General features: G+C 39.9%; 1 protein-coding gene across 3 annotated transcripts in view; it reads left to right on the top strand.

The window, feature by feature from the left end:
• The window catches only part of MEGF11 (multiple EGF like domains 11), a 288,710-nt gene that overhangs the window by 229,985 nt on the left and 32,564 nt on the right, over window positions 1-26,161 (top strand). For all 3 annotated transcript variants that reach the window (XM_056345811.1, XM_056345810.1, XM_056345809.1), the window contains exons 15-21: window positions 9,673-9,819; window positions 12,478-12,612; window positions 16,753-16,881; window positions 19,770-19,898; window positions 20,604-20,732; window positions 23,266-23,394; window positions 23,553-23,786. In XM_056345811.1, the coding sequence (XP_056201786.1) occupies window positions 9,673-9,819; window positions 12,478-12,612; window positions 16,753-16,881; window positions 19,770-19,898; window positions 20,604-20,732; window positions 23,266-23,394; window positions 23,553-23,786 (1,032 nt within the window). The remainder of the gene's footprint in view (window positions 1-9,672; window positions 9,820-12,477; window positions 12,613-16,752; window positions 16,882-19,769; window positions 19,899-20,603; window positions 20,733-23,265; window positions 23,395-23,552; window positions 23,787-26,161) is intronic.

Here is a 26,161-nt window from a genome sequence, read left to right as displayed (position 1 = left end):
CTCTTTCCTCAAGGTGGCTGCTGGCAGCAAGTTTCATACCAGAAACGGCTTCCTCACGGATACCAGCCTTTAGCTGGTTCACTCAGTACAACCCTCCGTAATTAAATTGGTCATAGCTGCTGGCCTGTCCTCTAATTTCTGGAGGTGCTCCCTTCGTGCTTGACCTGAGCCAGGTTAGCAGGACTCTCTGGGAAGCCAGATGCAGCCATTGCTCATCCTGTCTCTAAGACCTGAGTCTGTCCGTTTTCACAGTCAGACATCCCGCTCGCAAACAGATTACAGAAAGGAAAGCCACAGGCCTGGCTGATATTCACAGCAAGCTCATTTCCTCCCTGTAACGAGTCAATGTGCTTCAAGTTAATTGTGGCAGTGTGTATTTTGTTAACCTTTCAGATATTACAGTGGGATTAAATAGGAAGCGATCTGCAGGGGGATATATTCCATTCCTGCAAACGTTAAGGTCAGTTAAAATCCTGTTTATCTGAATTCCTTTAATCTGAAATGCTGTCTTATCCGAATCTTGGTTCTGTCTGTCTTTTTTTTTTTTTTTTTTTGTATCACGCTCTGGTTTTTATAGAATGCTGCAGTCGTGATGCTATCTCAATTATCCACTGAACTAGTTTACTTTAGCTTTTCTGAATATCCAAAGCTGAAGTTTATTCAGTAGATTTTAACATCCCCAAAATGTGTGGGGAAAATAGGATGGTACTGTAAGATGGAAAATTTAGAAGTATGCATCCCATAGTTAATTATAAAAGAACTCCTCACAGATTTTCCTTCATTAATCAGGACGGCAAATACAAGTATGAAAATTATATATGCTGGTAAGGAAGAAACATCTTGGTACTGCATTGGTACTTTTCACCTTCAGGCATCATTCATGTCTTGTAAGAGCAGCCTCCCTCTTTGCCATTACATATGGGAAAGCAAAATATATATTTCACTGTCCTTTACAGCCTCAATAACATTCATACGTTGCCAGCAACATAAACCTAATTGTCTCTTATCATGTCAGAAATATTGTACAGTAGTTGTGGTAGTCTCGAGTTGTAGGGATTTCCACGTGTGACTGTATAGGCGAGTTAATGGGGTCAGGAGACGTCAGCTGGTCACAGATAAGGTGAGCTTTGAGGAATGAGACTTCATGTTTGTGAGAATTTGCAGGCTGCGAGTGACATCTGCACTGTCACTCAAACACAGAAACATGTTTCTTCCCTCCTGTGGACACATTAATTCAGTAAAACTGATAAGTCTGTTACTCAAGGGAAGCCTTTTTGAATTTTAAAGAAACAGTGACCACTTTGACGGTGAACTCTAAGGTATTTTTAACTTCAGTTTTTCTGAGTTCTTTGCAAGAGAGCGGTGGATCTTTGAAGAAAAAAACTGCCTTTCCATCTTGTTTTCCGTAAAATGCATTTTGTTTGTATTAATATGAGTTTTCTGCCATTGCAGCAATTTCCAGTTTATAATCTTAGGGCCAGATCCTGTCCTCAGCTGTACTAGGTAGCCAAAATAATTATATTGTCATTAACAGATCAACTCCAAGAGCATACTGATTTAATTGGTAGCTGCCTTTTCCATGCATCTTTAAAACCAGAAAAAATCTAGGACTCATTTTACGCACCTACAAGTTTTTAGCTGAAGAGATCCACAGTATTTTTGAATTCACAATGTCGTGGGTTGGCTTGCTTTTTTTTTTTTTTTTTTTTTTCACATTAGACTGTTACGTACTCTCTTGGTTTGTAGTACAAAGCCTATAATATCAGAATGGAGCAATAGTAAGATCCTATTAAACATGCATTTTCTAGACGTCTAATCCCATTATCGAAACCATATTTTGAATTTATCACTTTTGGCAGTCTTATCCCAGATTTTTAAATTAATAATTTATTTCTGTGATTACTCTGTATCCTTACATTAGCTTTAAAGAGACAGAAAACCTAGGAATGTTTAGAGTCAGTCTAAAATGGTACATTTTAGTCTCTTCCTCTGGCCTCTGCCTTTCAGTTCTGAAAATCTTTTCCATATGAAAAGATATGCTTACTCTCTGGATTCGACAAGTGCCCTTTAGTCTATGAATGTAACATAAGCTTATTAGAAATTAGCTTTAATTTTTCATTGACTTAATTTCAAGTGAGTTGATAAGATTTTAATGTCAGGCTGTGCTTAAAAATTCTCTCTTTGACAGGAACCTTTAAGTATGGTTCCTGCTGATATAGGGCTAATTTTCAAAAATATGAATTATGAAGTTATATCAAATACTCCATTGATGTCCTGACATTAATTATGCCTGTGCATTCCTCGACAGATATCTAGGGGGCTCCAGATTCTCATCCAAGTGAGGTTTAGTTGTGTTTGTCCTGCACCAGATTTAGTATATATTTCACCTTTCCTGAAAGCAATTGGATTTTTGCCACTTATTCAGTGGGAGTTGGATCAGACCCTTAGACTATAATTAGAATCTGCAGCAAGCCTACTGCTAAACTTAAGCATGCGTGCAAATGATTGCAGTATTAGTCTTACAAACACGGAAGAGATATGGGCTCATTTATCTTTGTATTTATTTTGGGGTTTATTTTCACTTATTAAAGGACAGCTTTAAATTTATGTGAAAAGATAGAGCTTGGATGGCATCCTGGATTATGCTAATTTAATGGGTTCTAAAAAAATGAACTTGATGCTAGAGATATTCAACCATTTTCCATTTTAATATGGAGGCATTCTATATATAAGCTTGGCTGTGTGTACAATGCATTCACCTATAAATAAATGTGGGCAAGAAGCGGTGAAAAATTATTTGTGAACATTTCAGCAGACTAAATAATAGTGGATGCTGGCATGCTGGTACTGAAAGAAGAAAAAGGAAAGATCATTCAATAAACAGCCAGCAAGCTAAAATGTTGTATATATATGTTATTGGTGAAAGTGTTTGCAGTGACAAATGTAAACATCTTCCTTCCCATTCTACACAAAGGAGAAAAGGCTGAATTACAGTCAATGTTATTAAACAGAAATGCTTGCACACAATCAGTTGTACAACAGCTCTTGCTAAGCTGCGTTCTTAGCTCATGGCTTAGCTTGGGGGCTTGAACATTTGAGTCAGGAAGGTACATTTTTTTCCCACTTGCAAGTTCCTCCCTTACCTGCTGATGGTCTGCTTGGATCTCTCAGGCTTCTCTTCCTTCCTGTCTTGAAACCACATCCAGAGTTTGAGAAATACTAGAAGGAAACGTCCAAAAGGTGAAGGAGGACTGCATAGGACTGGACCCCTTTTAGTACTGTTTTCTTCAAGGTCTGCCCTTTCTGCTAGTGGCGATGTTTCTTCCAGCAGTAGTGCACCCCGGAGAATAACCTGTACCAAAGGGAACCAGATGATCCTTAATTTTAGCAAACATTTTGACTTACTCAATTTCTTGTGAGGTAGGCCTCTTGTCTCAAAAGCTTTTATTGCATAAATTCCCTGAGTTGGATGATTCATATCTGGAGTTTTCTCTAGATAATTAAAAATAGGGGTACGATTAGTGCTCCACAGAGGTGCATTAGGCTCTAAGTATATTACTTTCAGAAAAACACTTACACTAATGGGTGCATAAATCGGCCATGCAATGATGAGAGGAGAGACAATTTAGAATTTTCACTGGCTGCAGAGAAAGCCTTATTCTTCATTATTTAGGACCAGATCATAGGACTTTCATTTAGACTGATGGGCCGTTACACACAGGACTCACCCCTCTGAAGCCCACCGGTGAACAGTGCTTAGCAAGGTAAGAAAGGGCTCCGCTGCATCAATTTGAAAAAAATTCACAGTTAGAAAAGCATTTTGAGAACACCACAAAAGTTCATAGATAATGTGAATGTGGCTGCTGTTATCTCTGCCGAATAGCTTCACTATATAAAAACAAAAATAGCTTATTTGCAGACTGGATGAGCAGCTATCAATTCTTAATGTTTCCATTTAATTTTATGAGAGATCCCTTTATGTTTTCTTCTATCTGCTGCCCTCCCCAAGCAGATTTTCTTGTTCTTCAGCATCCTTAAATGCTGAGCTGTCACGAATTGTGCTGTGGTGTTTCTTACTGAATCTGAGTCAAATACTTCAGGGTTTGCCTCAGGTAGGAATAAATATGAAGATGCAAAAAGTGATAGAAAAGCATCAAGTATTCCTTATGAACTCTTGTTCATATGCTGTCATCAGCTGAACAGCTGATCCAGACTTAATCGGACAGTTTTTTCTTATGTTCTTATTGAATTTTGTTTTACCTTTTATGGACTGAAGCAGCAAAATATTCACTACTTAGGAAAGCACGCTGATCTGATCTCAATACAAAGCTGATTTGAACAGGATTTATAGGGAAAATGGAAGTGTAACAGCAATACAAGTACTGGGGAAAGAGAAGAGAATAAAGTTAAAAAAAAACTGTGAGCATGAGATTACAGAAATCTTTATTGGAAATAAATGTATGAGTTAGGAGGCCAAGGCAAGGCTTCCAGATGACTTCAGTGGACTCTGGCTCTGACCCTGGTGTGAAAACCACATGCCTAGAAACCCCTCCAGGGCTGACAGTTTGGTGGGAGATGTGCTACAGCTGCCAAAGGGATTGCTGCAGGTGGGATAGTTCTGCGTGATGGAGACCAGAGGGATGGTATCGTGCAAAGGAGCCAACCGTTCTAGAGATCACATTCAGTGATAAATTCCCATACCTCTTTTCAGTACAATCAAGTGCTTGCTGGCCCACTTTCCACAATTACTTATCTAAAATAGCCTTGCAGCTATAATCATCAGGCTATTTTCTGCTATTTGAAGCAGTATTGCTACTGTTGTGTTTTTGTCGCTGCACACTGTGTGTCAACAGGTAGACAAACCACCATTATGAATAACTAGTGCCCCAGACAAAAGCCACCAGGCATTCCAGATCAAAGCCAAGCGTGACTCACCAAACTTCAGGTTTCCACTGTATTGCCTGCATAAATCCAATGCCTATTTATGCATAAAAAGCAGTTCTTTCCAAAGCTATTCAAATGCCAGAAATAAGAGATTATTATGACTTCTTGTCATGTTGAAAGACAGGTGGAGGAGAGCACAATGTTTGTGTTGGATTCAAATGTCTGCTGAAATAATTCCTGTCATTGCTAATTGATGTTGCATCTGTCTTTAGATTGTGACTATTAAAATAAAAAAATAAAAAGCTGAAGATCCTATTCAGAGAAATAATTACAGTTGTACACTGGTAGATATAAAATTAAAGTACATGGGGGGAGGGGAGCTACATCCTATAATTTATCGAATTCTTACGTCACTAGAAAAATAATTAGATGCTGGGCAGCATGCAGGCCCTGCTGCAGAGGCTACTGTCAAGGGGATAGCAGTGGTCAAAAATAGGCCACTGGCTCTCATTTATTCCATCCATTTTTGGTCTTCTGTTGTGTTTGGAATATTAGTTTCCAGCTTACCTAGAGACAAAGCAAAAAAACAATGGCAGGCTTTATTAAGAGCTAGAGGTGCAATCCCTAAGCACAAGTGCAATTGCACAAGTAAGCTGGAGAGGGAAAAAAGAGAGTTCTACTTACGTTTGGCTTTCAGGAATTTCACACTCAAAAGTCCTTCAGCGTGATATAGTTACAGGCAGTACTAAATCTGCATTACTTTGACAAACTTTCATTGAAGCCATTGGAGATTATTAGTGGAAACAGTATATGAAGTAGCTCTTCAATAGATGCCTTACATCCCAGCTGTATGGCTCGGGTTGTTTTTTTCTTTTTCTTGCTTCTTTTCGTGACACTTGTGTGGATGTTGGTTGAATCCTTCACAGCTCGATTCATAAACTTTAATACAAAGAGCTAACTTCATCTGGTAAAAATTAACGCTGCTCCTTGTAAGCCAGAGACAAGGTTGTATCACATCAAGTCACCAGACACACACCTCTCTAGGTACAGTGCAGCAGAACTGGACTACAACATGTGATGTCTGTTATAAAACGTATGTGCACTGCCAAGTTTCCATCAGCCAGTGCTCTTGCCAGACACTCTTCCCTCTACTTCTGTGCCTACCGCTTTGCTTTACCAAAGTACCACCCTCAGCTCTGCACTGGGAGACCCCTGCACAACCCAACTGCTTCACCCTCAGGAAGTGTGGGCTGGAGATACACCAGATAGTCCCGATCTCCCAGACAGCAGCTGTTTTGCCACTTGGTACTAAACTACCCTGGAAGGACCCTTAAGGAAAAGGAGCTTGGAACAGCTCTCCCATGTAGTTATCCCTTAAAAAAGTGCAGTCATGACTGCTCTGGTGGGTCAAGTTTGTTCCAGGTTGTGTTTTTCACAGCATACACAACAGCAATTTGGGCCCTAAGTACTGTTTTTCTGACCCACTGTGTGTGCAAAGGAGGATGGGGTGGGGAAGGGGGAGTGAAGCCACTCCTGGGACTGTCAGCTAAATTTCATGGACAGAGCAGTCCAAAGGACAGCAGTGGAAAACCTACTAGAGATCAGACAGTGTTTGCAGAAATCCAGTACCCCAGATCCATGCTGGGACATGGAGGTTTTGTGGCTGCAGTTTTACAAGCTGAATTAAAAGCCACAGTGGACCCTGCTCTTACCTTGGCTCTGGCTTACTGCATGAGAGTGCAAATGTCCTTTGCCCACGTACAGTGGGTAACTGTAAATTTATGTAAGTTATGTGAATTTCATTTACAATTCACCCTCAGAACATTGTTTAAGGTCTTGGAAGTGTAATTTTATACTGGTATCTGCAATGGTGAACCACAGCCTCAGGCAGTAAGATAATTTCCTGGTAGCTAGGCAATAGAGTTTATGTATAGAACTCTTCCTGCAGCTTCAAGGACTTCTGATAGTTGTACTTCTAATTTCTACATCATGCTTGTGAAACAAGGATTTTGTTCATAAATTAGGAATCTGTGGTTGTAACATGAGATAATACAGAGATGTGTCAACTTCAGCATTTTTTTATATTTCTGGAAATTGAAAACTAATTGCTTATCAGAAATGTTCATCAGCAAGTTCCTAAGTAAATATTGAAGTTTTACATTAAAGAAGCTTACTGCTTCACTGACTCTGATTGTAAAGTAGCTGGGAGGGATGGACTCCCCCTTCATATGCTGTCAAGTTAGGGAATTGTAAAATTAAGGTGCTTTTTTTAGCACAATTCCATACAACATGCATGTCCAGATGCAATTTTAACTTCTCATTTACATTTGCAATTCACTGTGTGTAGGAGCCTCCAAAAATAAGTCTTCCATGAGAATTAACTTAGAGTAATATAAAGTAATAAAAATTGATTGTGGCACCTTCTTGGTTGTCTTCTGAAAATTTATAAATAAATAACTGCTGTAATGGGTATCAGTGTCTTCTAGAAGGTTTCCTTTTCCCCCTTTACATTTCGTTACAACAGTCGGCTTCACAATGACTCATTGCCTTCGTTAGGAGCGGGAAGACATCCCTCATTATTCATTACTAAAGGAAGGACTTTGCTGCTGCAAAGAACAGCCATGGCATTCTAATTGAGCTACCTTTCAAGAGAAAGGAGTCAATGTCATTCTTCCCAAACTTTGCCAAACAAGACAAGAAATAATGCTGTTTAATTGTCTCTGTTTATAAATAGCCCATTCTCAATGAGAAAATTGTATTTTTAATGCTGCAGTCAGGAGGAAAAGATACACATTTTTCTACATTTGTGTCTGAATTTCATTTCTGGGAGCTCACACTGAGACTCTCGAAGCTATAAATGATCATATATATCTGTGTAAATATGAAATGCATTTATTTATTTACAATTTATTGTCTGACTTTTTAATTGCAGAGTACTGTAGATGTATTACATAAATGCACACACAAAGCATTTACTGTTTAAGTAATCTAAGGATATGCTTGATTGCAAAGGGAGTAGGGAAGACTGTATTAATATAATTGTTTTTCTTGATTTTACTAATACAAATGTTCCTTGTCTCTTTTTGCATTTCTTTTTTTCAGATTTATTTACTTGGTTATTAAAGGATTAAGCTTGTATTATATTTTTACTGTATTTTAATGTGTTTTTTATTAAGCTCTACAGCAGGGACCATGCCTCTTTATAAATAAAGCTATGATCATGTATTACTAGAAGCCCCATTTCAAACTGTACTTTTGCCAGACTTGGTTAAGATTTTCTAGGAAGGGACATTATAATTGTGTGATTAATCTTCAGAAAGGGGAATTTTGGCTCTGCAGTATTCCTTACTGTATTAACTTCAGAGATTTATAAAACCAAGTTGAAACTGCACTGTAAGTGTGTTTATAATGACTTTTAGCTGATTTAATAATCCTCTGAGTTTGGTGACTGTACAGATCACAGCTTCACAAATACAGTCCATTACCTGTAGCATCCAGATGAAGTTATCAGAGGTGGAGGAAATTACTTGGGATTGTATTTCTCCTTAGCGATGCACTAATCCAACCTCTGGGTGAGGCTGGGGCTCTCAGAGCCCTTGTCTGCATTTATCCCATTATGCACTGGGGACATGTGCATGGATGATAAAGAACATCTTCGTGTTGAAAGTCTAGCCAGGGCATGTGTATACCATCAAATCTTGGTGGCGCAGTTCTAAGGCACCCGGTGTGGTAATGCTGTAAGGAAAATTTTCAAGCCAGTCTGTGAATCATTTTTTCTGTTGTTATCAGTATCTCCAGCGTGCTACTGCTAATGCCACTCCCTGCAGCTGGCAGTGCTTAACATCTCTCTTAGTTCATGATCCGGCAAACTTTTTTCAATCCAAGGAGCCCTTGATCATGCAACTAGCTCTGCTAATTGCAGGTATTGGTACTGTCTTATCCCAGTGGAGTAAGAGCCTGTCGGACAAGTAATGGTGTGCAGGATCAAATCCTTAGATATTTATATGTGATGAGCCATGGCACAAGATTGTTTTCAGAAGTCACCAGTTGAAACAATGCCAGAAGCCTCATGTTAAGCTTTCTGGCTGTGTGCTTTTTTCAGTGTTTCCAAGCTTTGCTTTTCATAATAATAAATATCAAACAACAACCCTGAGAATCATTGGGAGCTGGATTGGCAGGTCTCAGTCTCCATTTAACATGCAAATTATCAGCCTGTGCCTGCATATGGCCACTTGCTAGATCAGAACTCAGTTCATTAACACAGAACTTGGAGAGCTCTGGGTGGGAGTGGGGTATGGGCATAGTACCCCAGAGCACAGTGCTTTAAACCAGGAAGAGAACAATAAACAACATAGAACTGAATTTATATATGTTCAAGAATCCCAATACTGGACATGTTTTTGCAGCAACCCAGTTTTTCTTTTTTTGGTCTTCCAATTCACAACAGTTAAGTAATCAGGCCTCAATCAGCTGCATATTTTCAGACCAGTTATTTGTGATATTTTGTGACTTTAAAGCGATTCCTGACCTTCATCTCCCAGATGACATGCAGAGTTTCTTTAATGGTGCTAAGGACTGAACAGGAGCTCACTAACACCTACAGAATTCACCTCTTTGGCACTTTCTTAATTTTCACTTTATTAAGAAGATAAAAGGATAGCTATTTCCTTTTCAGGCTCCCTTGTTTGCTGTGTGATGTACTGTGAGATATCGGTCCAGGCAAACATTTCTTTAATCAATGAGCAGAATAAGTTGTGTGAAACCTAACTTGTGCCTTTATGTCTTTAGGCATCCACTGTGATAACATATGCACCCAGGGCCGCTGGGGGCCAAACTGCTCCATCTCCTGTAACTGTGAGAACGGGGGATCCTGCTCCCCAGAGGATGGCACCTGTGACTGTGCACCAGGATACAGAGGACCCTTGTGCCAGAGAAGTAAGGTTTTCCGTAGGTGTGGTGGCAGAAGCAAAGCAGATAGGTAGAAATGCTCTGACAGACATAGCTACAGGTTTCTGAACTTCTTTAGCTCATGACATCTTAAGGGCAAATACTAGCCTAAAAATTGCTTCTTGACCAAGAAATCAAGACTCCACTGCATTGAGTCATGCCTTGTGTTTCTTCTTCTGGCCTTCCACTGCACCTGGAGGTCACAGATGACCTGAAAGAAGAAGCAACACCTTTACATGCCAAACTTGGCAGGACCTGGGCAAAAAAAGATGTTTAAGTCATGGTGCACTATAGGCTACCTATTAAACAGTCAGCTACAACCCATGACATAATGACAGGTGGATGAGTGTTGGCTTTCAAAATAACAAGACAATGATTTCTTATGTGCCAGAAAAAAAAAACACAGCAGCCTGAAATAGCTCCTGTCTGATGCTCTGCTGTTACATATTAAAATGTGCCAAGGAGATAAAAATGCTCTCATTTGCTTTATCCAGGAAGCCGCATTTGCCCCTTAGGGACCCTTATTTGCTGATCCAAACTACATTCAACCATCTTCCTATGTAAACAAGAAATGGATTTGTCTTTCTTTTCTGCAGCAGCTCTTGTTCTTCCTGTAAGACATTCTGCATGCCCAGTTCATATATCCCCTTTGATTTCACCAGTTACACTTGACACTAGAACACACTCATCTCTAAAAATAATTTGTAGCTGACAGTTTTTATTTAAAGCCATTATAAGGATGACCTCTAGCACTGCTGTAGTTAATGGCCTATAAGCATTTCCATTATAAACCCTGATTTCCAGGTGCTCCAGCATATCTATATAGTTGTAAAACCTCTCTCCAAGGCTAAATTGTGGTGCTCAGAGCTTCAGGGAGTTGGTGAAGAAATTGTTTTACAAATTTGAAACCTTAAGAGTGCAAAACTTCCAGAAGTTAATAGTTTCTGACCTTTCTGAGATGAAAAAAAAAAAAAAAAAAAAAAAAAAGCAAGCTTTGTTTTATCGGCTGATAGCACATTAGGCTGCAACAGGCAAACCATGTTCCCCAGTTTGCAACTCCAGTAATCAGGCTACTTCTTGGGGACTTTTGCTAAGGACCTAATGGGAGAAGATTTCCTCCGCACTGTGGTGACAGCAGAGGGTCCTGTGGATGCTTCTGCCATTGCCTGATGTTGCTGAAAGGCCTCTCTTAATACGCAGCTGGAGAATTGAGCTTGCTTCTACCTCCTCTGTGGGATACAGGCTCGAGGCTGCCTTATGAAAAGGACACGTCCGTAGGTGAAGCTTTAGCTTGCTAAGTTTGCTCTCAGAATCATTCCCATTTTTGTCTTGAAAATTCACTTAGAAATAGAATTTAGCTTGTAAAGGGCAGTACTGAAGATGAGACTCAGCCAGCTTGTTCTGTCTGTGTAATCAGGATTACATGAGACACCAGGATAGTTTACTGCTCTTGGGCTTGCAGAAATGTCTCCAGGAATGATCCAGGTTGTTTTACAGCTAGTGCATCATCAACAAACCTGTCAGCTAAGTTCCAGCTGGAAATCTGCAGTAGTGTAAGAACCTGACACCCTCTGTGAACTTACAGACCAAGAGAAAAATTCTCATTCGGTGAAAAAATAGAATGGACATGATATAGTAACCACTGAGCCAGAATTATATAACAGAGAATCACAGGAGTAAAAATAAAAACATATAAAGTCATTTTTACAGTCACTTACTGCAATTTAACATTTCTTTGTGCTTATATATCGCAGTGAATGTTTGGACAGGGGATGGTTTTTCATTCTACATGTGCTTAGAAGCAACAGTACGCATTTATAAGAGATACCAAGCCATAATCTTGCACTATACTTTATGTACAAATTCTATAATAATTTCAATCCAGGTTTTAGGCAAATTAAGCACACAGTTCATGACAAGTTTACTCAGCTATCCAGTGTTATTAGTGATGCAAATTAGGTGATTTTGTATGCAGTTACCATAATTACCGTTTTTAGATTCTGTTCATCACTGATGAATGCCACTCCTGCAATGGCACATGTAAACTGACTGTCCCGATTGAACACAGGTATTACACCTACTATGTTTAGAAATCAGCTCTTGACATAGTTGTTTACACTTAAAACACTGAGAGCTTCCTAATACACCTTCCCTGATTTCATAGCTTAATTTCCAATGGAAATGGAATTCTGAATTTCTGTTGTCTGTACCAGTGTGTGAGTGTTTCTCTTCCTACTTACCTTAAAAGCTTCAGAATATGTGTTACTAACCATATCTGCCAGTAGGCTATGAGGTCTTGAACTCCCGTGTTTTGTAAAAGAGTTTAGCTGGAGCAGGCTAGAGAGACTCAAACCATTGTTTTGAGAGAAAGAGGCTGCTGGGAGAGCTTCACTGTATTATTAAATAGCCAGGGACATACATGAGGTGGTAGTGTGGTGTGAATGTTTGAACCACAGGAGCAGTGTTACTCAGAGCTCACACTTTATTAGACATGGAATAATCCAACAGGCTTCATAATTTCAGCTGTTCACAAAATTGTGGTTTTATAAGTTAAGAAATATTGGTTTGGGATGAAGACAGAATTCTCAAGCTCTCAGCAATGAAAACTCTGAAAACCTCTGACAGCTTATTTTGTTTTGTCTTCAGTTTGTCCCCCTGGCTTTTATGGACACCACTGCAGCCAGCCGTGCCCTCAGTGCGTGCACAGCAGCGGGCCTTGTCACCATGTGTCAGGACACTGCGATTGCTTGCCTGGATTCTTTGGCGCTCTCTGCAACCAAGGTACTGAGCCCAAGACCCCCAGATGCCACCTCCTTTCCTGAGTTTCTGTGTCTGTGACTTTGCAGCAAGGCCGATCACAAGGTTCCTGCTTTTTTCCCTTGTTTCAGCAGTTTAGATCACAAGAAATTCTTTACTTCAGAGGGGAAATGCAAATAGGTACTTAGTCACCCTTTTGTAAATATGATGTGCTCCCGCTTTCATAAATAAAACAGGTCTCTGTATTGAAATGAATATGGAATGAGACACCTGCTGTAAATATATCGGCCGCCCAATGGTTTCGTCTTCCTTTCTGCTAAGCCCATCATATCCTAAATGTCGATGGCACCTTCATGCACTTGTCTTCAGCAGGAGGTGTAGATACTAGTCAAGGTAAAAGCCAGCACAGGTGCCCAAGCTCGAACACCCAGTTAATGCATGGAACCTTATTGACACTGTCTAGGACCTGACAGGGAATAACTAAAATCATGCACACCCAAACACAAGTGCAGGAGACAGAAAAATTTGCAGTGAGGCAGGGGAAGCAAATTAATTTTCACAGGCGAAGAGTAGCTTCAACTCCCCCTAATGTCTATCACCTTTCTGTACCTTTGAAAGTCAGTCCACTTCTAACCTTGGGTTTCATTTTCAGTTTTATCCTAAACATCATTACAGTATTATGCAGAGTCTCCGCTATGGCATACTCTCGTGGGTATTTTCTACATACAGATTTAAAAGAGAAGATTTGTAATGGCTACTGCCCTTGTGAAGTCACCATCCCTGTAAAAATTGAACTGACACTTTTTAATGACCTGCTTTTCAGTAAGTTAGAAATTGCAGGCAGCACTTATGCAAAATCATTAAACATAGATTAAGTATAACCATGTTTTCTTTTTCCTGTGCTGTATAGTCAACTAAACATTATACCAATTAATTTATTAAAATGAACATATTTCAGTGAAATTGTCCATTTTATGTGAAAAGTTAGCCAGATTTCAAAGCGTAAGCATGGCTAATTATCCTCTTAAGAAAACTATTTTATTTTTGCTCAGATGTTCAGCACTTCTGGTTTTACTTTGAAATGTTGATCTATCCAGCAAATTAATTTTAAAATATTCATGTCCTAATTAAAATCAATTTGTGTTGCAGTTTGTCATAATGAGTTAGCATGTAACTTTATTTTGTAGAAAGAAAAATGCTAATTAATGTTTTCCATTAGAATAATGTGAAATGAAGAAATTTCACTTTTGAATTTTCATCTCCTTGTGCTGTCTCTTTTCTGGCAGCAGGAACGTTCTTCCATCAGCAGCACATGCGTGCAAGGAGCTGTGTAACCTCCAAAATTGCACAAGTTGACTTGACTGTGCTAAGGATTCTGAACAGCAAACAACTAAGCAGCTGTTTTATGAATATCTTTCACAATCATGTAGCAAGATGGATTGATAATAACTTGTTATTACTGCTAGAACACACCTGACGTCCCACAGGGACTTTCAGAGTCCCACTTCAGAGCTTTTATAGCTAATTAACATCACTATCTGCATTGTACAATCAGATTACTCCTGGAAAAAACGGTATTAGTCCTTACTTTACAGCTTTGTTTAAAAATGTTTAAGACATTTGAAAAAGTGCTTCTATTTGGATCTCCCATCTTTACAAGAGAGTCACTGCTTCAATTCACAACTAGGCTACTTACATTAATGCAAACAACCATTTTGGCAGGATTGGTTTTGTAATCCTTCTGTGTTGATGTTCTGGGGAGCATCATACTATTTCACTGAGACAGGAGGTGCTCACACGGTAGGAACCCCTCTGCTAGATCTCACTGTGTGGACTCAAAGCATTTCTTTATGAAATGTGACCTATTGCCTTTGTCAGCATCAGTGTCTGGATCACAAATCTTTTCTTGATTCATTAGTATTCCATGTTGCAGTGCAAATCAGCTCCTATTTTAAGTAAGTCTTTTGAGAACCATTTTTTGTACATATAAAAAATCCAGCCTTCATTTAAGTGATGTTATCTATCTACAACTTAAAGATGCAATAAAAATACTGCATTGAACTGCTCTATATAGAGCATTGGAACCGAATAATGGTGTAGCATGTATGAGAACCTAGGCTGACAGATCATTTTAGTTTTTGCTCTTTCTGCGATACGAGGGCTTTTCTTTCCTTCGCTTTCTTGCTCTTTGTGTCTGTGTATTGTTCGTTTCATTGTCTCTGTATATTGTGTTTAGTTTTATCTCTTTTCAGTTAGAGAACTATTTGGTTAAGCACATAATTTGAAAGTCAAAACCAACTTTATCCACTCCTACAGATAAGTCCGTAGTATATAGAAATGCATGCGGAAAACAATAGTACACACATTCTTAGGCTTCTGCCATAGCAAGAGTAGAGGATGGCATATTGTATAAAATAAAATGAATCACAGCTCAGGATTTCAATCTGTGGTTGATTCACAGTCAGGATAGATTGAGGTCATCTGCAGAGACTACATATGAGAAAGGGAGAGTGGCTGAAGTGGTAAAACAGTTGCATAATTCAGGGAAGTGCCTTAATCACTATTTTGACATCACTATTATTTACCAGGATACAAGTCCAGTTCCATTTGTTACATTCTTTGCAAAGATGGACTGTATGTTTTATCTTGTTTTGAAAATACATCTGTTTTTGTCAGGGAACACAGCCAATAAGAGCACAGAAATTAAACATTTCATTCATTACTGAGCAGAGCTTTCCATCAACTTTAATGTTAAAGATTTCCAATAATATGGTGGGAGGCTGAAGATCTACATGTCTATTAGTTTTATGTCACTGTGCTTAGGCTGTTATAAGATGACTGAAAAAAAAATTGGTTTCTTTTCTTCCAACTTCAGGAGTAAACTAGGTAGACAAACAGGAATAGGTGCTGATTTTGTTAGTATGCAGCGCATCAGTTTAACAACTCTCAGCCAAACACATATATAATCTTTGGAAACCACATTTGCAACCTAATTGAACACTTACTACAGCAAGGGGTACTGGAGAAGAATAGGTGAACAGATACCAAAAGACAAGTATGACATTTCAGCAACTGGATATGTGCTTTATTTGTGGGACCAGTCTTCCACCAGACTTACATGGTAAAAATACTTACAGAAACAAGCCTTGCTCCTGGTTTACTCCCTGCTTGCATGATTTGAATCTGTGAGATGCTGGGAGCCTGCCTCCCGCCAACATTGCTGAAGGTTGGTCTTCAGCAAAGCCTAGTGTATTTAGAGGCAAAGGCACCTTCCTCTCACCACCGCTTGATCCAGAAAGAATCAGGACAGTGATGAGATAGGTACTCTAGGTGCCCAATATTGCAGCGCTGCACGTTGCGTGGTGCGTATCGTGGTGCTAGTGGGATCGCAGGGGAAAGGACTACAGCTCTTTCAGCCTCTGCTTGCAAGCTTACCTGCCATCAGCCATTTCATGGACACCGGCCTTCTAGTACAGTGCTCATGGCTAGTGAGTCAGGCCATCATACCAGCTGGTAAGTTTTTCAGCTTTTGGTCCATTAATACTGTCATTATCAGTCGTACAATACAAGGGAGTTAAGTTCTAGTGACAGACCTGAGAGTCCCCATTGTTCTTCGTCATCTCAAGACTTCTTCACTAGGGTTGTATTTAGCCTAAAATGTTCCTTTCCAGCTTTTCTTGTTCTTATTATTGAGCCTGTGATCCTCCGAGCCAGCGCAGAATCCTATTCCAGAGTTTGCACTAAGGAACCCCCTTGGCCCCAGATCGATCCCTCCCAGCCACTTGTGTTTGGTACTACTCTTTGAATTCTCCTCAACCTTACTCTCCCAATAACCCCTTTTCTCTGTTTTGTCTCTCCTCTCTTTATCCTTCCATAATGCCCTTCAATAATTGTAATCTTCTAACTATATTAGACTAATTTTCCAGCAGAAAAATGGATTTTGAGGCAACCGTTTCCTGTTGGTTTTATTCCTAGGATGTAAGCAAAAAAATGTGCTTGAACTCTTTCTGCCTTTTCCTCCTTTCCAGTAGAAATTTGCCCATTTGGCTCAGCAAAGAGGAAATGTTGTAATTACTTTTATCTCTAATTGCTAAATGTTAAGTCCTATGAATTCCTCATATTCATTATGAAGAGCCTTCAGTAAACTGCCTTATATTTTCACAGTCTGTCCCAGTGGAAAATATGGGAAGAACTGTGCCGAGGCCTGTCAGTGCACTGAGAACGGGACGTGCAATCCTATTGATGGATCCTGTCAGTGTTTCCCAGGCTGGATAGGGACAGACTGCTCTCAGAGTAAGCAAAGTGTTATTTCTCCACCTCCACTTTCAAATAACGTATTTTCTTGTTTAGTGTTTTCTGAAAGTTAAAGACAGATTCTGGGGAAATCCCTGAAGTATTACAGCAGCCAGTGCCTTACTCTCTTTATAATTTATTTCTTTTAATTAATCTAAGTTAGCTTTGGCTTCTGCATTTGGAATTTGCAGAAGCTGTTACTATTTTGTGTTACAGGAAAGGGAGGTCACAAGCTCTTCTCAGAAAAGAAAGCCTCATGCTCCCTTTTAATTTCTAGCTAGATTCCCTTTTATTTACTTTTTGAAAAAAATTTCTTTCGGCTATTACATTAGAAATTATTAACCAGTAAATGTTTTCATGTACCAAGCCCCCAGAATTGAGAAATTAGGCAGCTGAAATATTTCTATTAAATGTAATTTAATTGTAGAAGTCATTGTGGGCTTGGAGGGATGGAGGATTTCTTCTTGAAAATTGCCCAGGTAGAAGATTGGCATTTTCTGATCCCAAAGTGTCATTTCCTGAGAGCATCCCTTAATTGAAGATAGATCACAGAGGGAAGCAATATCCTATCATTCAGAAATGTTACTTCATATTCAGGATACAACTAGCATATTAGACAGCATTCCAGAGTAAAATATATTAAACTTCAAGTGATAAAGTAGGAATCGGATAAAAACAGACGGCTGTAATTTTGCTTTTATTGTGTGTCTTCCACAGACAGAATATTGCTGTCACTCAAAAATAGGAAAAAAAAAAAGAAAAAAAGACAGAAAGCTCCACAGATTCCTCATTATATTTAGCCATGTAATTGGGAAATGACTGCTAGTTTCTGTTAACCTTGAAAAAAGGTGTTTTTTCTTACGGAGTGAGGCAGGCCAGCAGCAACGATTTCCAGTTTAGCAGGCAGAAGGACCTGGCAATAGCTCCTTTGTATTTTGGATTAACTAAGTGGGAACCTTACTGTTACTTCAGTTACCTTCTTGTAAAGAAAGTGTAAATCTCCCAATATGAACCTGGCCTCACACCAGGCTCCTGTTGGCACCTTGCCTCAAGTACCCGAGCCTGGTACTGAGCTATCGCAGTTCAGACCTCCCTCCGCACCAGTTAACCTGGAATGACTGAGAGATGGAGCTGCAGAAGAGATAATTTTAGCTCCAACCCCACAGCCAGTTCTGGAGAAACTAACAGACCCTGCAGCTCTGGCTTGCAAAGGCATTGTAAAAATATTTCTGGTTGCTTATGGCACAAATACTTTAGGCCAAATCCTGTTCAGCTTTACATTGTGTGAGTTCAGTGACCTTTTGTTTAATTTACGTCATGGCAGGGTTTTTTTGCTATTCATTCTGGCTTTAGAGATGTCTGTCATATGCCAGAAACTTGCATTTAGCTTCAGAATTGGAGCCAATGGCATACAGGGAAATAGGCACGGTTTCTGTACTTTCAGGTTTCCTGGGAACCATGCCTTATTAATTCATGTCTTTAATAGGAAGCAATGGAAAGTGCTTTTTAAAGCAAAAATATAGTTGTTATATTGAAGGGTTATCATCATTTTGGATCTTTTATTCTGGCACTAATAACTGTAACTTACTGCATTCATTTTTGGAGGGAGCCTTAAAATAACTTTTGAAAATGTATTAATATTGTACTTGTTGAAATCTATAATAGACCTGCAGATTTTAATTTAATATTAGCCCATCAACAAAAGCAATCTGATTTTGTGGATGGGAATTTATACTGTAGGAAGTTTTCTTTACGTTTTTACGTAATTTGAGTAGCACTCTATGCTTCAAATGAATGTGGTAATTTTAGTAGTTGATTGCATAGCAAAAGTAAACCATGAATAGCCATACTTTATTATACAAGAATTCCAGAATATCAAAAAGAAAATTAAATTACCTCCATATCTTAAAACCCTGTCTAAATTGTCTTCACAGAAAATGCCAATAAGGCAGGGAGAGTGGCTGGAGCACTTAGAGTAACGTAGTTGAGGGTCACTGTTTCAGTGGTTCTCAGTGCACACATGCAGTGAAGACCTGATTCTGCCACCTGACCCACACAGGGGATCATAGAACCATAGGATGGTTTGGGCTGGAAGGGACCTTAAAGCCCACCCAGTTCCACCCCCTGCCATGGGCTGGGACACCTTCCCCCAGCCCAGGTTGCTCCCAGCCCCGTCCCACCTGGCCTTGGGCACTGCCAGGGATGGGGCACCCACAGCCTCTCTGGGCAGCCTGTGCCTCACAATGAAGAATTTCTTCCTAATATCTAATATCTAATCTACCCTCTTCCAGTTTAAAACCATCCCCCCTTGTCCAATCACTACATGCCCTTGTAAAAAGCCCCTCTCCAGCTTTCCTGTCGGCCCCGTTAGGTACTGGAAGGTGCTGTAAGGTCTCCCTGGAGCCTTCTCTTCTCCAGGCTGGACACTCCCACCTCTCTCAGCCTGCCTGCATAGGAGAGGGCTCCAGCCCTCTGATCATCTCCGTGGCCTCCTCTGGACTTGCTCCAATGGGTCCATGTGCTTCTCATGTTGGGGGCCTCAGAGCTGAACACAGTGCTGCAGGGGGGGTCTCACCAGAGCAGAGTAGAAGGGGAGGATCACCTCCCTCAACCTGCTAGAAGAAATCCCTTGTGCCAGGGCTCGACAGCGTGGGTGATGTTGCAGGTTGGCACCTGGGTTTGCAAAGTAATCGTTAGCAAACTGGTCATTGTCAGAACTGGTCATTGTCAGGGAGATGCTGCAGTGATGCCAAGCTCTGCAATGCAAGTTCTGCCTTTGCTGGTGTCTCACAAGTTCTTCCTTTATTGTTGTTCCTCCGCAGCATTAACACAGTATCATTGCTTTTTTTGTCAGCTGATAAATCTTTTTTTTTTTTTTTTTTTCATAGCTTGTCCCACTGGTTTTTGGGGCCCTGATTGCTTTCATTCATGCAACTGCCACAACGGAGCAATGTGCAGCCCTTACGATGGAGAATGTCGATGTACTCACGGTTGGACGGGGCTCTACTGCACTCAGCGTAAGCCTTTCAGAGACAGTTGTGCCAGGGAATCTGTCAAAGTATGTGCTGCTACCTCGTGTCTCTTCCAAGTATTGCAGTCCTTCCTCTGAAATCACCTGCTTCTGGGGATAACTTCACATCACCCCGAAGAAAATACTCCTAAAGCTTTTCAAGGTTTTTTATGCCTTTGGCACTTGATAAAGGAGGGACCAACCATTTAGATTATTTCTCCATTGTCAGAGTTGGCAGAGTCTGTGTCATTGCTCGTTAAAGCCCTGGTATATGTGGTCTGGTTTAGGAGAATGTTTGAGATTTCTCATCCTACTAGTGCCAAATTATCAGCACCGCAGGAAAGAGAAGATCAAATTCTGGTGAGCCTTTTAAGAAGGCTCTTTCACTTGCAAGTGATTGATTGATCTCTGGCTCTTTAGAGATTTTCTGTTTAGTGATCTTTCACTTCTTGAAAATTTAGTTTGTATAGATGGGTCAAGATTTCGTTCTTCTGAAACACTTAAGAGGCAATTCTGTAAGGTATGAGAAACACTACCTCAAGAAAATTGGCCGTCATAGTATCTCTGCATTTAGATGATCAAATAAATGTTATTAAAAATAGAGAAGCTGAAAATCCATAGATTTATAGGCGCACATATTTTGTGCTGATAATGCCTCTGAGTTTGTGATTCAGCTTCTTTCTTAGTCTTTCCTTATTCTGATTCCTGAAAGGTTGCCCAGCTGCTTTTTATGGAAAAAACTGTGCCAATGTTTGTCAGTGTCAGAACGGAGCGGACTGTGACCACATCACTGGCCAGTGCACGTGCAGGACTGGATTTACAGGCAAACAATGTGAGCAAAGTAAGTAGCAACATGACTTCATTTTTCTGTTTCTCCGGGGGGGGGCGGGGGGTGTAGTTCAGAATTCTTTGCAGAAATAGGCTCTTACATGAGGTGTTGATGTCAGCAATACAGTAACCCCAGGCACCTTATATAATCCGTAGGGAGAAGGCAGCATCTCTGGAAAGCTGGACAGTCTGTTTACGCATAAAGAAATATAGAGAAACCCCTGCAAATTAGGCCTTACCCGTTCTCAGCCTAAAGTTAGGTGAGGTAGAAGCAAGTCACTGCATTCAGTGCTGGCTGGATGTAGCCTCCCCAAAAAACATGTACCTAATTAATGGAAAAACACAAGCTTCATCATGCCTTGCTAATGCTGTTGAGAGCAGCAGCATCAGGTTTCCCTAGGCATGAAGGAGACACAAGGGTTAAAAGAAAGAAGTCCTTTCTGCTCTCTGCCTTCCAAGGAACACTGGGGCTTTCTTCCATAAGTTATTCTCCTATAGATGTGGACCAAATGAAAATTCATCTTTACAATGAAAACAGATCAAGGAAAAAAAAGTTGCTTGTCTCTTTTTGGAAGCATCTGTGTTTAACTTGAGTAGTGAGCAAGTGTTTAACAATGAACTTCAATTACCTTGCAAGGGTACTGGCATATCTTACTGTAATTGTTGTCAATGTCTTGCTGGCATATTTAGCTCGCTGTGCCAAATGGCTTCTTTTAAGAACAAAGAATTAGGGTAGTGGAAACTGTATGTGCTGTAGTTGAATAATTACTTGTTTTTCCAGTATAGTAAATCAAAAGAAAATTCTCATGCACATACTTGGATTCTAAATGCAGGGTGAAATCCGTCTCACCTTACCAAGGCATTAATTCCACAGTGTTCCTTTCCTTTTTTGGCAGTAAGGTAACACAGTAGTATTCCTGCTAGATTTGCAAGTGAAAGCTTCTTAACTGTAGCTTACTACATGGAACATTATGAAGGTATTTTCACATATAACTAAATTCATTAACATCTTTTCTTTTTGCACATACCGCATTCAGCAAATCATGTATCTCAGGACCAAATCTGCATGCTCATGTGGGGATTACATATGGCGCCACTGTAACTCTGTAAGTGGCCAACTTACCGTGAATTTGTGTTCACCCTTACTGCAACCATAAATAAAATAGGAAACTAAAAAATTCTATAGTAGAACTGCATCATAGCAGATGTTATATAAGAAGCTATGTTTATAATTCAATCTCTGTACAAAGCCGGGGGCTTTCTTTTCTATCCAAACTATGAATGTATTTATTTATTTGTTTTTCTACCATTTCATCTAAAAGTATCTGTTCATTAAGACTCCTTCCTTCTCAAAATCCTGCTGAATGGGCGGTCCCACCACATTGCAGGTGAAATGCCTAAATGCAGACTTCATTTCTGTGGTGCAGTCCAAAAATTTAGGCTGTACACTTTTTAAGTAGGCTACAGAATATCAGAATGCCAGAATAAGCATCAATTGTAATAGTTTTATTTGTCTTTGAGTCTTGATTAAGGATGAAAGAAAGAGATACGGGAACTTCAGTATGCACTGTAAATCATTAGGTACTGGCTACTGTTCATCACTTAACATTAAATTGTGGCTACTAGAAGTTACTTAGAGACTGACATTGGGAAGGTATTGTCATGCTATGCAAAATATTCGCAGTGACACACAAGAAATCACATCTTAAAAACAAACAATATATATCCTAAAGAATCATAGCAAGTGCGCATACATTCAATAATGCATTGTCTCCATAGAAATAAGTATGATGTGACAGAAGTTGTTTCTTTCATTTTATTATTGAATAGTGCCTCACAAAGTATAGTAAGCTGCCTACAGATTTATTGTAATAGCCCATCATGGTAATTGTATGAATAAATTTCTCAGCTGGACATTCAATCATTTTGTCTTTGACAGAAATACAAAGACAAGATAGAAATTCCTTCTGTATTAGGAAACCTAATACAAAAGCAGCGCAAATCAAACCACTCAGATGCTCAATTTTGTAATTCCACCTACAATGTTATATATTCATCTTCTAGCACTAGTAGGGGATAAGTATGAAAGCATGCAGGATTTGTTTGGCAAAAGTCTATTGTGTTCATATAAAGGTACATTAAAACTTCTTTGCAACTACCCCCATGAAAAAAAAATACGCAGAGCCAGTGGAGAATGCTATGCTCTTTCAAGATGTACTCTATGGCTTCTGAGCTCATGCCCTGTTAAATTCTGTACACTTGTAGTATTTATCAAGCCTTTTAAAATCTCTGTACATATTATTGGTTTAATCCTTGTGAAGGCTTGTATGAATTTCCCAGAAAGTTACAGCTTAGGAAGTAATACCCCAAATTGTACATGACATACATTTATTTCCTGCTTTAAGATAATAATAATGTAACACTAGGGTGTCATCCTAGAGATGCTGAAACCAGGGAGACCTTTCTCCTGAATTTTCCATGGCAAGTGTTTCACCCATCCCTGAAAAAAGTAGAATTCTTTCCAATCTTTCTCTTTGGCTTCCCAGAGTGCTCACCAGGAACATTTGGTTATGGTTGCAAACAACTATGTGAATGCATGAATAATGCTACATGTGACCATGTCACAGGTACTTGCTACTGCAGTCCAGGCTTCAAAGGAATCCGATGTGATCAAGGTACAGTGAAATTCTACCTGTAAAATATCTATATCTCTCTCTTTTTCTCCCTTTCTTTCTCTCTCCCCCTTCAATGATGTACTTGTTTTAAAAAAATAGTATCTAAGAAATGAAATGCACAATTCAATTTACAGTGTATTATGAATTACTTTTAACAGCGGCTCTCATGATGGAAGAATTAAACCCCTATACTAAAATTAGCCCTGCTCTTGGATCAGAGAGGCACTCAGTGGGAGCAATCATTGGAATTATTATTCTCCTTCTAATTATTATGGTCTTGCTGGCACTGTTTGTGTGGTATCGACGGAAACAGAAGGAGAAGGGCCATGACATGCCAAGTGTATCTTATACTCCAGCCATGAGGATGACTAATAGAGATTACTCACTTTCTGGTAAGGGTCTTTTTATGTTAATCAAATATAGACTCATATTTCTGTATGCTGGGGAAATACAAGTTTCTATGATGTATAACATGCGTTATTGAGCCTCAAAAATAATGACACTTCTGTTCTTCTCCTGAATACCATGATCTTGGAACACTTAACAGGGACAGGAAAGCAAATATAACTTAAAACTGATTTAAGCTCTTTTATATCTGAGACTTTACTTAACATGATACAGGATATATCTAGGCAAGAAATATGCTGCATGGAATACATCAACTTCACTTTTTTAAATCAGCTGCATTCCTATTTCAGTACAGAGAAGTTTTCCCTTTGTGAAACCTTCAGAAGAAGACTTTTTTTTTTGCTTGAGGAATGGGATTGACCTGGTCAGTCATAAGGTTTTATTTTTATCTATGTTGCAGTTTGTGATTTGAGGCATCCTATTCATTGTCACTTTCTTCTGTGTACAGACCAGTCCCTGTTGGCTAGACAGCTGGTGTGAATTTTCTTCACAGAGGCTGATGAAAGCAGGAGAGAGGAAGAGGAAGGCTTGTTAGGATCGAAAAGAAATCATACTGAGATCACATTTCTCGCTTCTATCTTCTGCTACTGCTATGGAGGACAGCTTTTCTTGACAGATTGGCTAAATTTTGGAGGATGTGATCTCCTTTTTAAGACTCAATTCTTCTTCACTCCTCTATCATGAATATGAGATAGGATGCCAGTCAGGAGATGGCTTTACTTCCTTCTTGTTTCCTTCAGTCTGTCTCTAATGGGGATCTCCTCAGGGTCTGCTGCCCTCTGACTGCACTTCACTTCTTCACTTCCCTTTAAATGGCTGAACCTGTAAGTCCAAGTAAATACAAGCTCCTGAAACAGGCAGAAGTTGGCCTTGCAGCTCTGCTTTCCCAGTCCTGCATAGTCTTTTTCTTTCTGCTTTCTACTGTAAATGCATGAGGTCCAGCCACTTGTTGCTGGCTCTGACTTGGCTTCTGTGCTGTCTCGAGGTGGCGTGGCTGGAGGCTTTGTTCTGGACTTCCCTGCCTGGGGTGCACCTGGAAGGAGCCTCTTCCACTGAGCCACAATATTATTGCCTGGCTACGACTGGGAGTGAATCAAGGAGCTTCTCTCATGTCACCGTGACTTCAGTCTTCATATCAGGGGCATGGTCTCCAGTGGTGGCATATCACACATCATGGACTTTTTACTGAACATCATTGACTAAACCCATATTTAGACCACTCAGACCCAAACTAGCGTTCCTCCTTCTGACAGCTACAAGATCAGGAAAAAAATCAGCCTTGGACCTCTTCCCATTGCCTCTTATTTTTGAATTTTAGCTTTGCAGGCTCTTGCTTAAGCTGCCCATTTGGGTAAGAAATGTATGAAAGTGTTGCCAGAGAGGGCTCGTCTGATCCTTGGCTAGTTACCAGCACAATTTGGCCTGAAATTTGTCATTTCAACATCATTTGAAGAGCCAGACCATGAACACGCAAAAGACAACTGTGGCACATCTCAGCAGCAGCGAGGCTCCGAGTTCTGAGAGAGCAGATCACAGCTGCTGGCGTGGAAAAGCGTTCTGAACTTTTGAGTGATACATTTCTTTCATATTGGCACCTTATCCATTTATTTACAAAGCCTGCTACAGCTCATTTACTTCTATGCTTTTCCAGTTAATGTGTGTGTAACTCAGCATGCTTAAGAGGCACAACTTACAAACCTCAAAATAAGGAGAAGAATATTGTTTGGAGTTCCTGACTGGAATAACTGAGCTTCCCTTTTCAGACAAGGGAACAAAAATGCCTTCTTTTCTCCCCATATTTTACCATGAATGGAGACTTCCCAACTGACCTGCTGTATCCCAGTCTAGCACTCTGCAAGGTCTGAAAAAAGGCTAATGCTGAGGAAGGATTCTTTCATCCTTCAGAGTTATCATCGACAGAAGACTCCTCCCCAGCCACAGAGAGAAAGCCATTGCATTTCATGATGTTGGTAGCCCAGAACTGCCCTTGCAGGTTGTGTCTTTGTGGGCATTGCGTGCCCCTATACAATGTTCTTCACATTCCTTTCAGGTGCAGCCACCTATCCCAAAGTTCCTGATGCCACATGATACTTAAGTACTTGAGGAAAAAAAATATTTTGGGGATGGCTGAATTCCTGGATACATCATAAATATCTGAGGGATCACATCCTTCAGCTGCATTGAACCTGGGGTCTCTTCTGGTCCTTGGGCAATGACAATGAATTTAATTCTTGCCCTTGTGGCATTGCTGCTCTGTGTCAGCTCAGTTTGTAAAAAGTCTGAACTACCAGGTCTTTGCAACCCCAAACAGCACCAGGTCAGTGGTGTTGTATGGGCTTCTCTGGAAAGAAATTGGGTG

Source organism: Falco biarmicus, chromosome 7 (genome assembly GCF_023638135.1).
Source record: "Falco biarmicus isolate bFalBia1 chromosome 7, bFalBia1.pri, whole genome shotgun sequence".
Classification (NCBI taxonomy): Eukaryota; Metazoa; Chordata; class Aves; order Falconiformes; family Falconidae; genus Falco; species Falco biarmicus.
Note: the sequence above shows the minus strand (reverse complement) of the source record. Positions and strands in the feature narration are given on the sequence as shown.